At 40.2% G+C, this 14,436-nt stretch overlaps 1 protein-coding gene across 1 annotated transcript in view; it reads left to right on the plus strand.

The window, feature by feature from the left end:
* Nucleotides 1–2,390: 2,390 nt before the first annotated feature.
* The window catches only part of LOC139174302 (tumor necrosis factor receptor superfamily member 10B-like), a 34,194-nt gene continuing 22,148 nt past the window's right edge, over nucleotides 2,391–14,436 (plus strand). Inside the window, exons 1-2 of the mRNA XM_070764592.1 lie at nucleotides 2,391–2,753; nucleotides 12,998–13,079. Of these exons, the coding sequence (XP_070620693.1) occupies nucleotides 2,697–2,753; nucleotides 12,998–13,079 (139 nt within the window). The 5' untranslated portion in view covers nucleotides 2,391–2,696. The remainder of the gene's footprint in view (nucleotides 2,754–12,997; nucleotides 13,080–14,436) is intronic.

Genomic DNA, 14,436 nt, shown 5'->3' on the forward strand with positions numbered 1-14,436 from the left:
TGTTGATAATTCTTTGTATAATACTCTTATGTTTTTGTCTAAGTTCCTGCTGATCACACTCAGCATAAATCCTGGAAACTTCTACCGCACTGTAGCTGAGAAAAAAGGGTGTTGTGATTGTGAGGGTGGACAGTGGGCCATAATGACCAGTGTTGTAACCCGCCAGCAGCCCATGCAGTTGATAGCGGGTCCTGATCAAAAGGAGACTGACTTGGTGATGCGCCAGTGGACTGTACTGCTGGCAGTCTGACACCCGAGTCAGATAGTGGAGACAATGGCAAGGACTCAGTGCCAGAGACAGAAGTTCAACCAGCACCACAGAACAGTGATGAGGAAGAACAGGCTTCTCCCCTTCTTGATGCAAGAGTCTGTGGAGCTGACAAGAGACAGGAATGGTTACTCTAGAGGAGGTCTCCTTGGGAATAAGACTGGGGACTAATTGGCCACTCTCCTAGTGTTGGTAAATACACCAGAAGCAGCTAACAAGCTGCAGAGAACCATCTTTGAGAAACCCTTCTGATCATAGTGTGTGAAAACTTTGTTTTCTCTGCTGCCCTTTCGGTTATCAAGTGAATAATACCCCTAGGCATTTTGCCAACTCTCTGAAACTACATAAGATATCAAGACCTTATTGCTCTTCTAGACCAGTGTTTCCCAACCTTGGCAACTTGAAGATATTTGGACTTCAACTCCCAGAATTTCCCAGCCAGCGAATGCTGGCTGGGGAATTCTGGGAGTTGAAGTCCAAATACTGTATCTTCAAGTTGCCAAGGTTGGGAAACACTGTTCTAGACTTTATAACTCTTTGAACGGATACCAGCTATTAATGAGGATTAATTAGTAGCACTGCAGACCAGAACAACTAGACACAAGAATGTTTTTCCCCCCAAATGCCATCACCCTGCTAAACAAATAGTCTGCACTACTATTAATCTTCTCATCGTTCCCATCACCCATCTCTCACAAATGAGTGTATGACTGAAACTTTGTTGCTTGTATCCTTACAATTTATATTGATTGGTTCCTAATATGATTTGATTGCTTATTTGTACCTGAACCATCATTAAGCGTTATACCTTATTTTTTATTTTAGAGAGGGTCTTCGGAGAGGGGTGGCATACAAATCTAATAAATTATTATTATTATTATCATCATCATCATCATCATCATTTTTTTGTCAAGAACATATTGGTAGTATACATAGATATAATGCTTTTTATATACATGAGATGGGTACTAATAAGAGGAAAACATTAGGACAGGAACGGTAGGCACGCTGGTGCACTAATGCACACCTCTTACTTCTTAGGAATCAGGTGAGGTCAACAATGGATAGTCTAAGGGTAAAGTTTTGGGAGGGTTTGTGATGAAACTACAGAGTCAGGTAGTGAGTTGCAGGCATTAACTACTTGTATTTTGTACAGTCAAGTTTGGAACGGTTGACTTTGTATCTGTCATGTGCTTGTGTATTGTTGTGGTTGAAGCTGAAGTATTTGTTGACCGGAAGGACGTTGTAGCAGATGATTTTATGAGGTATTTGTTTATTTTTATTTATTTGTTTTGTCAAGTACCTATTGGTGGTATACAATGATGTAATAATATTTATATACTTGATACTAGTTTAAAAAAAGAAACATTAGGACAGGGGACGGAAGGCACGCTGGTGCACTTACGCACGCCCCTAAGCTATGCTTAGGTTGTGCCGAAGGCGACGTAGCTCTAAGCCTTTCTAAGCCAAACCTCAAAACGGCTCTATAGAGCAGTGTTTCCCAATCTTGGCAACTTGAAGATATCTGGACTTCAACTCCCAGAATTTCCCAGCCAGCATTTGCTGGCTGGGGAATTATGGGAGTTGTCCAAATATCTTCAAGTTGCCAAGGCTGGGAAACACTGCTATAGAGCACTGCATATCAGAACAACTAAACCCAAGAACAGTGTTTCCTGAACTCCATCACTCTGCTAAACAAATAATTCCCTCAACCCTGTCAAAACTATTTACAAAGTCTGCCCTACTATTAATCTTCTCATTGTTCCCATCGTCCATCTCCTCCCACAAGTGACACCCTAACTGTAACTTTGTTGCTTGTATGCTTACAATTTATATTAAGTGGTTCCTAATATGATTTGATTGCTTTATATGTACCCCAGCTATCATTAAGTGTTGTACCTCATGATTCTTGACGGACTTACTTTTTTTTTCCTTTTATGTACACTGAGAGCATACGCATACCCAGGCAAATTCCTTGTGCGTCCAATCACACTCGGGGGGAATAAAATGTCTATTTCCTCCTTTTGTTCGAAGAAAAGGAGCTCTCGGCTCGCAGTAACTTTCCGGAAATCGATCAATGGCCCGTCTTGAACCTTAAAAGTTTAGGCGTGGCTTCTTTAGCGAGCCCCTGATTTCTTTAGTTGGGCGGAGTCAAAAGTTTTACCTCTTCCCCAAACTCCCTCCCTCCCTCCCCTCGCGCTAAAATTGAGGAGGGCGGCGCGCGCCTGCTCTGTCGGGAGAAAGGGGTGAAATCCAGGGCTTCCAAGCCGCTTTTTGCGAACGGGGGATTCCCGGTGACGCCTTATAGGGGGTGTGCGTGTGGGGAATTGCAGTTGCCTCGTCACAAGGGCTCGCACCACACACACACAAAACACACCTTCCGCGTGAAGAGAAGGCGAGACGGGCTGTGAGCGGTGGGACCCTTGCAATGGCGGAGGCGGTGGCGGTAGTGGCGTTGCTGGCCGCTTTCAGTGTGCTGCGGAAGGTAAGCCGAAGAAGAGCCTGAGAGAATGAAGAAGGCGGGAAAAGCTCCCGGGTTGCTTCGTGCGCGCTTCTTCAGCCGTCGCGGAGCGGAGAGAAAAGGGCCCCGCGGTGGGGAGGCATTCCTTAAGGGACGGGCCGGCTTCATTGATTCCGGCCGGCCGCGGAGTGGGGCTGCCGGTGTGGGGAAAAGGGCAGCGAGAGGCTTCTCTCTCTCTCCTGGATTGCGACCTTCGGCACATGGGGGGGCGGGGGGGGGGGGGCGGGCGGAGGGACACCAACTTTGCAGGGTTTTTTTCTTGGTCTTTCTTTCTTTCTTTCTTTCTTTCTTTCTTTGCTTGCTCCTTTCTTCCTTTCCTCCTTTCTTTCCTTCCTTTCTCTCTCCTTCCTTTCTCTATTTTCTCTCCTTTCTTTTTTTCCTTCATTCCTTCCTTTCCTTCCTTCTTTCTCTCTCTCGCCTTCCTTTCTTTCTCTTCTTTCTTTTTTCTTCCCTTCCTTCCTTTTTTCTTTCCTTCCTCTCTCCTTTCTTTCTCTTTTCTTTCTCTCTCCTTCCTTCCTTTCCTTCATATCTCTCTCCCTCTCCCTCTCTGTCTCTCTCTGTCTCTCGCGATCGCTGTTAGAAAGGAAGTTCAAGTGAGGAGTTGTGAAATCGGCAAGGCCAGTCGGCGGCCACTCCCGCAACTTAACTTTTTTTTTTTTTAATGGCTCTTCTATAGGTTACAGTTAAGCTGCCGATTACGTTGTGTCACCTCAAAGATGGACGAGATTAAAAATTAGAGGGAGCTGGAGGGGGCGTGGCCTAGCCCCGTTTCTGGTTCGAACAGGTTTTGCAGGTTTTTTGTGGTGCTCCTTTCGGGGATGGCTGCGGTGGGATGAAGCCGATCTTCCCACTTTTTCCAAACCGGTTTCCCTCCTGAAACTCAAAAGTTTTTCCTCCAGCCATGTTTTTTTTAAAAAAGTGGGTTACATCTGTACAGGTAGTCCTCCATATATGATCACATTGGAGCCCATACTTTCTATTGTTAAGTGAGACATTTCTGGGGTGAATTTTGCCCTGTTTTACAACTTTCCTTTGTTGTTAAGTGGATTGCTACAATTCATAAGTTAGTGACCTGCTTGCTAAGTGGATCAGCGTTCCCCATTGACTTTCCTTGTCCATAGCTTGAAAAAGATGATCGAATTTTTGCTGAAGAATAATAACTACACTGATGACTGCTATAAAGAAGATTGGAAGTTACCCCTTTACATTTTTATGCCTCTTTTCTTTTATTCTTTTCTGTCTCTGTTCTTTATTTCTTATTTATCACTTTGGTTTTTTTAAAAAAATTCTGTAAAAAAAAACAATAAGAATTAGAAAGAATTTGGGATTTTAAAAAAGAACAAGGAAAAATATGTGGTTAAGAGACTGGTTAAGAGACTATTCTCAACAGATTCCCATCTTCTCATGCTATAATAAAATTAATCTTCCGACTTGAGGGTTATGCTTTTAAAAAGCAAACTACTGTATACTCTCACACGGAAAATAGGGAAACTCTAAAGAGGGGGGCGGCATACAAATCCAAATCAATAAATCAATCAATACTGAAAACATTGCCTAAGATGGAAAAAATAGGGAATTTTATTAAGGCAAATCAAAATATTCAACATTTCATTTTCTTAAGAGCTCCTCATCAAGTAGGAATTTTTAGCACTATTAAACACAGTGAGTTTAAATAGCATGGATATGTTTCCTCTACTAGAATGTTTACCTAATGGTACTCACAGTCCTGCCAAGTACCAGTACAGTGTTCCCTAGATTTTCACAGGGGATGTGTTCCGAGACTGCCCACGAAAGTCAAATTTCCGCGAAGTAGAGATGCGGAAGTAAATACACTATTTTTGGCTATGAACAGTATCACAAGCCTTCCCTTAATACTTTAAACCCCTAAATTGCAATTTTCCATTCCCTTAGCAACCATTTAGATTATTACTCACCATGTTTATTTATTAAAAAAAATATTTATTAAAGGCAGACGAAAGTGTGGCGATGACATATGACGTCATCGGGCAGGAAAAACCGTGGTATAGGGAAAAAACCCACAAAGTATTTTTAAAATAATATTTTTGAAAAACCGTGGTATAGACATTTCGCGAAGTTCGAACCCGCGAAAATCGAGGGAACACTGTACAGTGGTACCTCGAGATACGAGTTTAATTCGTTCCGGACCTGGGCTCTTAAGTCGAGCAGCTCTTATCTCGAACGACTTTTCCCCATAGGAATTAATGTAAATAATTTTAATTGGTTCCAGCCCTCAAAAAACTCACAAAGTTAGTCTAAATTATGCAGAAAGACATGTTTTTAATGAAGAAATGTACATGTACATATAAATGAATAATGAAGTTTCTTTCACTTAACTTGTAAACTTTCTTAAACTTTTAAATTTACATATGTTCAACTTCTCTGCCACCCAATCCTGTAGGACAGAGGTCCCCAACCCTTTTTGCACCAGGGACCGGCTTTAAGCGATCAAGAGAGGAATGGGTGAATGAATGGACGGAGGGTGGGAAGGAAGGAAGGAAAGAGGGAAGGGACAGGAACAGAGGAAGGAAGCAAGGAAACTTATGAAAGGGGAGAGTAAGAGAGGAATGAGTGAAGGGAGGGAGGGAGGGAAGAAGGTGGGAAGGAAAAAGAAAAGAAGAAATAGAGGAAGGGAAGGTAAAAGAGAGAAAGAAAAAGAGCAAGAAAGAAAGCTGCAAGCACCCCCCCGAGCCCCCCAGGCCGGCTGCAACCTTTTAAAACACGCGCGCCGCTTCGCAGCTGTCTCCTGAAGCCGAACGCGGAAGTTAGCGTTTGGCTTCAGGAGACAGCTCCTTGGCGCTTGTATCTCGAATTTGGGCTTGTAAGTAGAACAAAAATATCTCTCCCCTCCCAGCTCTTATCTCGAGTTGCTCTTAAGTAGAGCAGCTCTTATGTCGGGGTTCCACTGTATAGTGCTATGTTTTATATTTTGCTAAGTCTGTGACCTAATTCAAAGTAATGGAAGTCAGAGGCACCTCTGCAAAAGGTTTTTTTTGGGGGGGGGGGATTAAGTGGAAAGTGACAGAGACCATGATCAAGAGAGGAAGAATTTCTGTATATGGGTGAAATGTAAAAGTTCTATACTGAAGACCAGTGAGAAGCATTACAACTACAGTGATCCCTCATTTTTTGCGGGGGATGCGTTCCAAGACCACATGTGAAAAATGAATTTCAATGAAGTAGAGGAAAGATATTTTTGTATGTATTTAATGAATATTTGGACTTTTAAAACCCACCCTTTGAATTAAACAGTCATTCTATAATGTTTCTCAGCTGGAACTACATGTGATATCCTACCAGTTTCTTAAAATAGAGTACAGTACTGTAGAAGAATTTTATGAATTTTTAATGGCTTAAATTTTTTTAATGTGAAGTAGCAAATCCGTGAAAGATGAACCGTGAAGTAGTGAGGGATTATTGTATTATTTACTAATTGATAGTTAGAAATCCTTGCCAACATGCATATTGCAAATTATTATGTACACAATCTGTGAAATCACAGCTGCTGGTCCTTTATAGCTAGTGTTGGCCTTCATTCACATCCAGTTCTTCCAATAAAACAGTGATGGGGAGCCTTTCTTAGCTTGGGTGCCAAAAGGGTGCACACGCATGAGATAGGACGCACAGGTGTGCCCACACCCATAATCCGATGCCCCCTGCATGTATGTGCACAACCCCTGTGCTGCCCCCCACACATGGGCACAACCCCCCCGTGTTGCTCCACCCCACACATGTGCACAGACTTAACTGAAGCATCTGTACTTCTGATTGGCTCCTTCCGCTGTCCCCAAGTTACAGGAGGCTTTCCTGAACCATGGGGATGGCGAAAAACAGCCCAACAGCCCAGCCAGAATTTCTTTTCCGAATTTCTGTTTGACCTGTTGGGCCGTTTTTCACCATCCTCAGGGTTCCGGAGGTTTTTTTAGTTTGCGTGCCTAAAGGGTGTGTGTCCATGCGCGCATGTGACAACATCCATTCCCTCCACGCAGCCCCCTGCGCAGGTACACAAGCCCCCCCCATGTATGTACACAAGCCTCACTGAATCCTGAGACAGTGAAAAAATGGCGAAATGGGTAAACTGGAAGTTTGGAAAAATGAACTTCCGGCTCGCCCGTTGTGCTATTTTTTGCACTCCAGAGGCTTCAGGGAAGATGCACTCATGCTATAGTTTTGCCATCACTGCCATAGATCTGCAGGTCAGTGGTTCAAATCTCATCACCGGCTCAAGGTTGACTCAGCCTTCCATCCTTCCAAGGTGGGTAAAATGAGGACCCGGATTGTGGGGGCAATAGGCTGGCTCTGTTAAAGAAAAGTTCTATTGCTAACATGTTGTAAGCTGCCTTGAGTCTAAGGAGAAGGACAGCATTAAAAAAAATTGAATAAATAAATAAAATAAATAAATAGAATGTAGGGAATATAATTAATTGGTGTGTTATATGTGCAAATCCAAGTAGTATGGCCTTTTCAGAAATATTTACAATATGCAGATTTTCTAAATGCCATTCAAGGCCTTTGGGCATTGCAGTGTGTCAATAATCACTTGGACCACCACTGCCAGTTTATGCCATAACCTTTCGATTTTGATTTTTGGACCGTGATCCTTTTGTGATGTTCCCTGTTCCTTTTATCATCTATTATACTATCCCCTGGTATTGCCACATCGATTCTCCACACTTTCTTCTTTTTAATTACAATTAAATCTAATGTGCCATATGCCAAAGATGTATTCATTTGCATTAAAGATTATGATTGGCCACACAGCTAGCCAGATGTTTAGACTGGATTTGGCATTTTTATCCTTTTTTTTTTAGTCCTTCACAAGGACCTAGGTTAGTCAGGTAGTGGTGTTATTATACAGTAAATTCAAGGTCAATAAAAACAATAAAAAAACATACAACACAGAGATAGCCCAGGCTAGAGTAACTGTAATAATAAGACACACACACCAGCAGCTCAATAAATACATTAATCTGAGGCCTGAAAACACCTTTGTTTGAATCTTTGATTCATCCTGAATCATGTTAAATTCCTGTGATGTATATAAACTAAATCAGTGTTTCCCAATCTTAGTAATTTGAAGATATTTTGACTTCAACTCCCAGAATTCTGGGAGTTGAAGTCCAGATATCTTCAAGTTGCTAAGGTTGGGAAACACTGAACAAAATAATATAAATACTTTTTCTTTAAACAAAGAAACCACCATAGAATTAAGATGGGGTTATAGGCCATTCATATTAATTATTGGCATTTTCCAATATAGTGATTTTTGCCTTAAGAACAAAATCAGTGTAGAGTGTTCCCTCGATTTTCACGGGTTCGAACTTCACGGATAGCCTATACCACGTTTTTAAAAAAAATATTAATTAAAAAATACTTCACGGTTTTTTTTCAATATCACAGTTTTCCCCGCCCGATGACATCATACGTCATCGCCAAACTAATAAGTTTTGCAAATAAATAACCAAAAAAAAAAATTGTTAATAAATAAATATGTTTATAAATATCAGGATCACTAAGTGTCTTATTCAATGGTGAGTGCCAGTAATAATAGTGAGTAAAGGGTTGTTAAGGGAATGGGAAATGGTAATTTAGGGGTTTAAAGTGTTAAGGGAAGGCTTGTGATACTGTCCATAGCCAAAAATGGTGTATTTACTTCCGCATCTCTACTTCGCGGAAATTCGACTTTCGCGGGCGGTCTCGGAACGCATCCCCCGCGAAAATTGAGGGAACCCTGTAATTGAATACTTGCTTATTATTTGCAGTTTTCCAAATATGAAATGCTTCCTTGGTACGGCTTTCATGGCTAAGAGACAGATCTGGTGGTAGATAAGGCAGAGAGGTGTCATCCCTCATTGGAAGAGATTCCAAAGACTCGGAAGCCAAAGAATTTAGGAAGCTAGAATATCAGTAACTGAGTTTTATACAGGTAGTTCTCAACTTACAACCACAATTGGGTCCAAAATTTATTTATTTATTTATTTGCTTGCTTGCTTGGATTTCTATGCCACACTTCTCCATAGACTCAAGGCTAGAGAATAGGGAGATGTGCTAAGGGAGAAATTTGTTGACTGAATTTTGCCCCTTTTATGACTCTTTTGCCACATTTGTTAAGTGAATCACTGCAGTTGTTAAATTAGTAACACGGTTGTTAAGTTAATTGCCATTGACTTTGCTGATCTGCGAACTGCTGTATCTGTAGTGATGTTGTCTGGGAAAGAAAGACCGTAATCTTTCTATTGGTTTCATATGGGTTCATTTAACTTGCTTGCTTGCACAAGCTGAGAAAAGGCCTATAGATTGAGATGGCAGAGGCAGAAGTGTTGGTGAAGAGCACAAGAGGGAAATGAACCTACAGACATAGACACCAGGGGTGGGTTCTACTTACCTTCCCTCCGGGTTCACATTGCCTCACAAGTGCCTCCGTCACATCCCTCAAATGACCCTCTGCGCAGGTTTTCAAGTAGCAGAGACCAGAGAATCATTTCGGTGGCATGGCCAGTGGGGGCAAATTTCTGCCACTGGTACAGGAGAATTGGTCTGAACCAGCAGCAAACCACCACTGATATACACACAGTAAATAATAATAATAATAATTAATAATAATTTATTGGATTTGTATGCCGCCCCTCTCCGCAGACTCGGGGCGGCTAACAACAATAATAAACACAACATGTACAATCCAATAATAAAAAACAACTAAAAACCCCTATTATAAAACCAAACATACACACAAACATACCATGCATAACTTGTAATGGCCTAGGGGGAAGAGCTATCTCAACTCCCCCATGCCTTGCGGTATAAATGAGTCTTGAGTAGTTTATGAAAGACAGGGAGGGTGGGGGCAGTTCTAATCTCCGGGGGGAGTTGGTTCCAGAGGGCCGGGGCCGCCACAGAGAAGGCTCTTCCCCTGGGCCCCCCCAAACGACATTGTTTAGTCGACGGGACCCAGAGAAGGCCAACTCTATGGGACCTTATCGGTCGCTGGGATTCGTGCGGTAGCAGGCGGTTCCGGAGGTAATCTGGTCCTTCTATGTTTCTATGTTTGAAAAAGCTGAAAATTGAAAACCAAACTCACTGGCTATCATTTGCTTATCAGGGTACGTTAATGCAGGAATGCTTTTCATTTATTAAATATATATGAATGATCTATAAACTTTATATGACAAAACAATAAAGTGAAATAGACAACACTTGAAATATGAAACCTGCTCGCCCTGGGACAATTCACCATGGCCAACTCACCAAGGGGCAAAAGTTACACTAATACTAAAGAAATGGTCGAATAGAATCATTACAGAAAGGATACGAAAGGCAGAGTGTGTGTGTGGCAAAATGAAACATGAATGCAAACATTTTAAAAGTTTTTAAAATTATTTTAAATAAATTGTTGAATTGTCCTGCAACGAGTTGTCCTTCAGTTTTAAGTACTTTGATTCTTCTCAGTGAGAGGAGTGGTATATAAATGCAATGAATGAATAAATAATTAATAGATTCCTAATTTTGTGCTTTATGAAAAAAAATTCATAAACTGTCAACACTAAGGAAGGAAGAGGAAAAGGGTGTCTTGATTATGCAATTCAGTTATGTGGCTTAATTTTGCTGTTTAACATTATGACTAACCCAAGTAAATGCGACTGTAATGGTTTCTTTGTATAGCGACAATAAATAATTCATTTCACTTGACACAAACCAATTAAGATTTAGAGTGCGATTCTATGACTATATTGGGAATTACTTCTGAGTAATAGTTTTTACCACTACAGCTACTTACCGTAGGTTTCGGACTATAAGCAGTGAAAGGCTGCTCATTTTCGGCACTACCAGTGCGTCCTCCGAGATTGGCATGCGCGCACCTGTCGTTTATTTATTTATTTAATTTATTTATTCAATTTTTATTCCGCCCAGGGGTATGTGTGGGGGGCTGCGTCAGGGATGAGAGCTCTTTGCGCATCCCGGAATTTCCTGCACCACACCATATGAGCAGCAGCCCATGACTGACTATAAGACACACCAGTGTATAAGACACATCAATATTTCAAAGAGATAAGTAAGGAAAAAAGTTTTCGCCTCTCCCTGCCCACAGGAGTACTCTGCAGATCTCCCAAACCCATTTTCGGGCATGCGGGGCTTTGGGAGGCTAAAAATGTCTATTCAGAAGTGTATCAACATTTCCACACTGTTTTGAGCGGGGAGTGCATCTTATACTCTGAAAAATATGGTGATGTCTTTTAAAATGGTGTTTGTTGCTATATAACAGCAAGTAACTTAGACCTTGAGGAAGTTTTGTCCTTTTATGATTGTTGTTAGCTTATTTTATTGGTTCTGATTAAGCCTCAGAGTTTTAAAAACAAAGTTAAATTTTTTTATATTGTTTTGATTTATTTATGTAATTGTTTTAAAATATGTTACACTTGGCAAATATAAATTCATGCTTATTGTTTATCTGTGTGCTATTGATAACAGATCAAAGGTTATTCAGTTCCAAAGGGAAAAAAGTTTTCTTCATCGAGTAATACTGTATAGCCATTATGTTATTTTAATACGAGGGTTGCCCAGAAAGTAATGCACCATATTTTTTTTCTCAGGCTACAATAATGGTACAAATGCGAAGTTTTAGATATACATTATTTGAATTGTCAGGAGTGCCTGTGTAAATTTTACGTTTCTTCAGACAGAAAGCGTAGCTGCAGCAGTGCTTCCAAATGGCGTCTGTAAGTGATGTACGTTACAAGCAGTGTGTCATCATTGAATTTATCACTCTGGAGAAAGAAACTATTGGGAACATTCATAAATGTTTGTGTAGAGTTTATGGAGAATCTGCAGTCAGCAGAAGTACAGTTAGTCACTGGGCACAGAGGGTGAGGCCATTACAGTGTAGAAATGGATTCATGACCAGAACAAGGAGTGGTACCCACAGGGCATAAAGGGCCTTGTGTCTCGCTGGAGGAAGGCCATAGAACGGGATGGAGATTACGTGGAAAAATAGGGAATGTAGAAGAAGCATAATTCTTTCTTGTGTGTAAGTTTCATTGTGTTCAGTAAATAATTGTTGAAGAAAAAATGTGGTGCATTACTTTCTGGGTGACTCTCGTAGTTATTTTTCATAGTTTGAAAGAGTTCTGATTTATAAAAAGGCTTTTGTTTCATCTTAGAAGCTATGAAAAACTGGTATCTCAAAAGTTGCTTGAATCTGTAGAATAATTCTACTTTTTCTTCAACGGCATAAGACTCCACGGGCAGTATTCCTTAAATTTATTATTATTATTATTATTATTATTATTATTATTATTATTATTATTATTAATTAGATTTGTATGCCGCCCTTCTCCGAAGATTCGGTCGTGAAAGATGGTAATTTGCACTCCAGTTCATGTGCTTGAACTTTCCCAAAACATCTAGTTAACCACCATGGGGCAGAGAATTGTAGAGAGTGAGGGAGAAGACCTTATCAGAGATGGGTCAGAAAGAAAGTGGAAGAAATTGTATTTTATTCTGAGCCCCTGTGACATGGACAAGTTACTGATACTCATACCCTGTTTCCCTGAAAATAAGTCACCCCCGAAAGTAAGACATAGGAGAGGTTTCATAGAATTGCCTAATATAAGGCATCCCCCGAAAGTAAGACATAGGAGGCCTTTCGTTTCGCAACATTCCTGAACAGAACATATATAACACTGCTGTCCATAAATTGCATCCCCAAACGCTGCATCAATTAGTTTTAAAACACATCCAATGTGCATCCAACATGGGGTTGTGTGTTTGGATGCGTTTTTGCTGCAGTAGGATACAGAATTCAATTAATTGAAAAAAATAAGACATCCCCTGAAAGTAAGACATAGCACATCTTTGGGAACAAAAATTAATATAAGACGCTGTCTTATTTTCAGGGAAACACGGTAGCATGTTATACTCATTCCATGAGAAGGACTATATAATATCTATTCTCCCACCACCACCATCCCGCACACATCCGCACGCACACACACACACACACACACACACACACACACAAACAAAGATCAAATTTTATGTTATTTTGATGATAGAATTTGAATTTAGTTTATCTTGCCAGCTTTGCAAAACAATGGTTTGACTGTGCAGGTCTGTGCATCTCTGATTAGGACAAGATAATATTTCTGGAAAACTGAAATGATTAGAAGAAGTATCTCCCTTTCCAAACCCCTTAGGTCGAATCTCCAATACTTCGAGTCCCCTGCGATCCTGGAGAATTCTTACATTCTGGTATTTGTTGCAAACTCTGTCCTGCGGGTAAGTTCTCATTATAAGATGATAATTTGTTTCTATATTCTGGTGAAAAAAAATTGGGGCTGTCTTTTTTGAAAGAACACAGAAGCTACTGTAAAACAAGCCTTTATCATTTTAGGCTATTCTATACAGTTAGTCCTCTACTTATGACCATAATTGAACCCAACATTTCTGTTGTTAAGTGAATTTTGCCCCATTTTATGCTTCAGTCAAATTTTTTCTTGCCTCAGTTGTTAAATGAATCACTACCGTTGATAAGTTAGTAACTCGGTTGTTAAGTGAATCTGGCTTCTCCATTGACTGTGTTTGTCAGAAAGTCACAAAAGGGGATCATGTGACCCTGGGACACGGCAATGGTCATAAATATGAACCAGTTATCAAGTATCTGAATTTTGATTATATGATCATGGGGATGCAATAAAGGTCGTAAGTATGGGTTAAATGGTGTAAGTCACATTTTTCAGTGTTGTCGTAAATTTGAATCATCACTAAATGAACTGTTGTAAGTCAAGGACTATCTGTATTTGTTGATTGGCTGTGTCTAATATTGCCAGGCAGCTATGAATTCTGATAATTGTAGTTGCATTTTTCCGGGCATGTCATATAGTAAAGAAAGAGGTTCCTCTGAATAGAACATTTGGGATAGATATTACATGGATGGATGGATTAATATTTTCTTTGCAATAATATAGAAATCATTTGCCATTATCACTTCCTGAATTGTTCTTTGACTTTCAAGCCTAGCATTTAGTCATGATGTTCTGGTGTATTCTCATTCAAGTTCTAACTCGGTCAGATCCTGTTTAGCTACTGCTGCTTTTTTTCTCTTTTCTGTCCAAGATCGCTAAGTATTGTTACCTGTTCTTTTTAAAAAATAAAAATGGGCAATCATTTTAAGGAGCAACTAAAGAATAGGGAGAAATGGATATCCTTGTACTCTGGTCTGAAGCCTAGAATTAATTCAATAATGAATTAAATTAATTCTGGAATGAAAGGCAAACTGAAGGAAAATTGTATCAAACAATGGAGGGTGTAAGTTTTATTTACATTCCTTGCACAATTGATTTTATTTTCAAACTAAGAAATCTAGTGCTCGTGCACTTAATGAAAATATACACAGCCTGACCTAGCAATTTGTATTTGCTTTTTGAACATTTATGCCCCCAATTGCTTGAGATACGACAATTATGACATTTGAATGGAATTTGCTTTTCTTAACAGATATACCATCTACCATGTCTTGAAAAATGTTCTCTCCACCATGATCTTGCTATTTGCAGTATTCTTTTTCCTGTTGTGTAATCTGAAAATGGCTGTGCTTCCTCAATAAAACAACTAGGGTGGCAATTTGCCCGAAACA

The sequence above is a fragment of the Erythrolamprus reginae genome, chromosome 1 (genome assembly GCF_031021105.1).
Source record: "Erythrolamprus reginae isolate rEryReg1 chromosome 1, rEryReg1.hap1, whole genome shotgun sequence".
Taxonomy (NCBI): domain Eukaryota; kingdom Metazoa; phylum Chordata; class Lepidosauria; order Squamata; family Dipsadidae; genus Erythrolamprus; species Erythrolamprus reginae.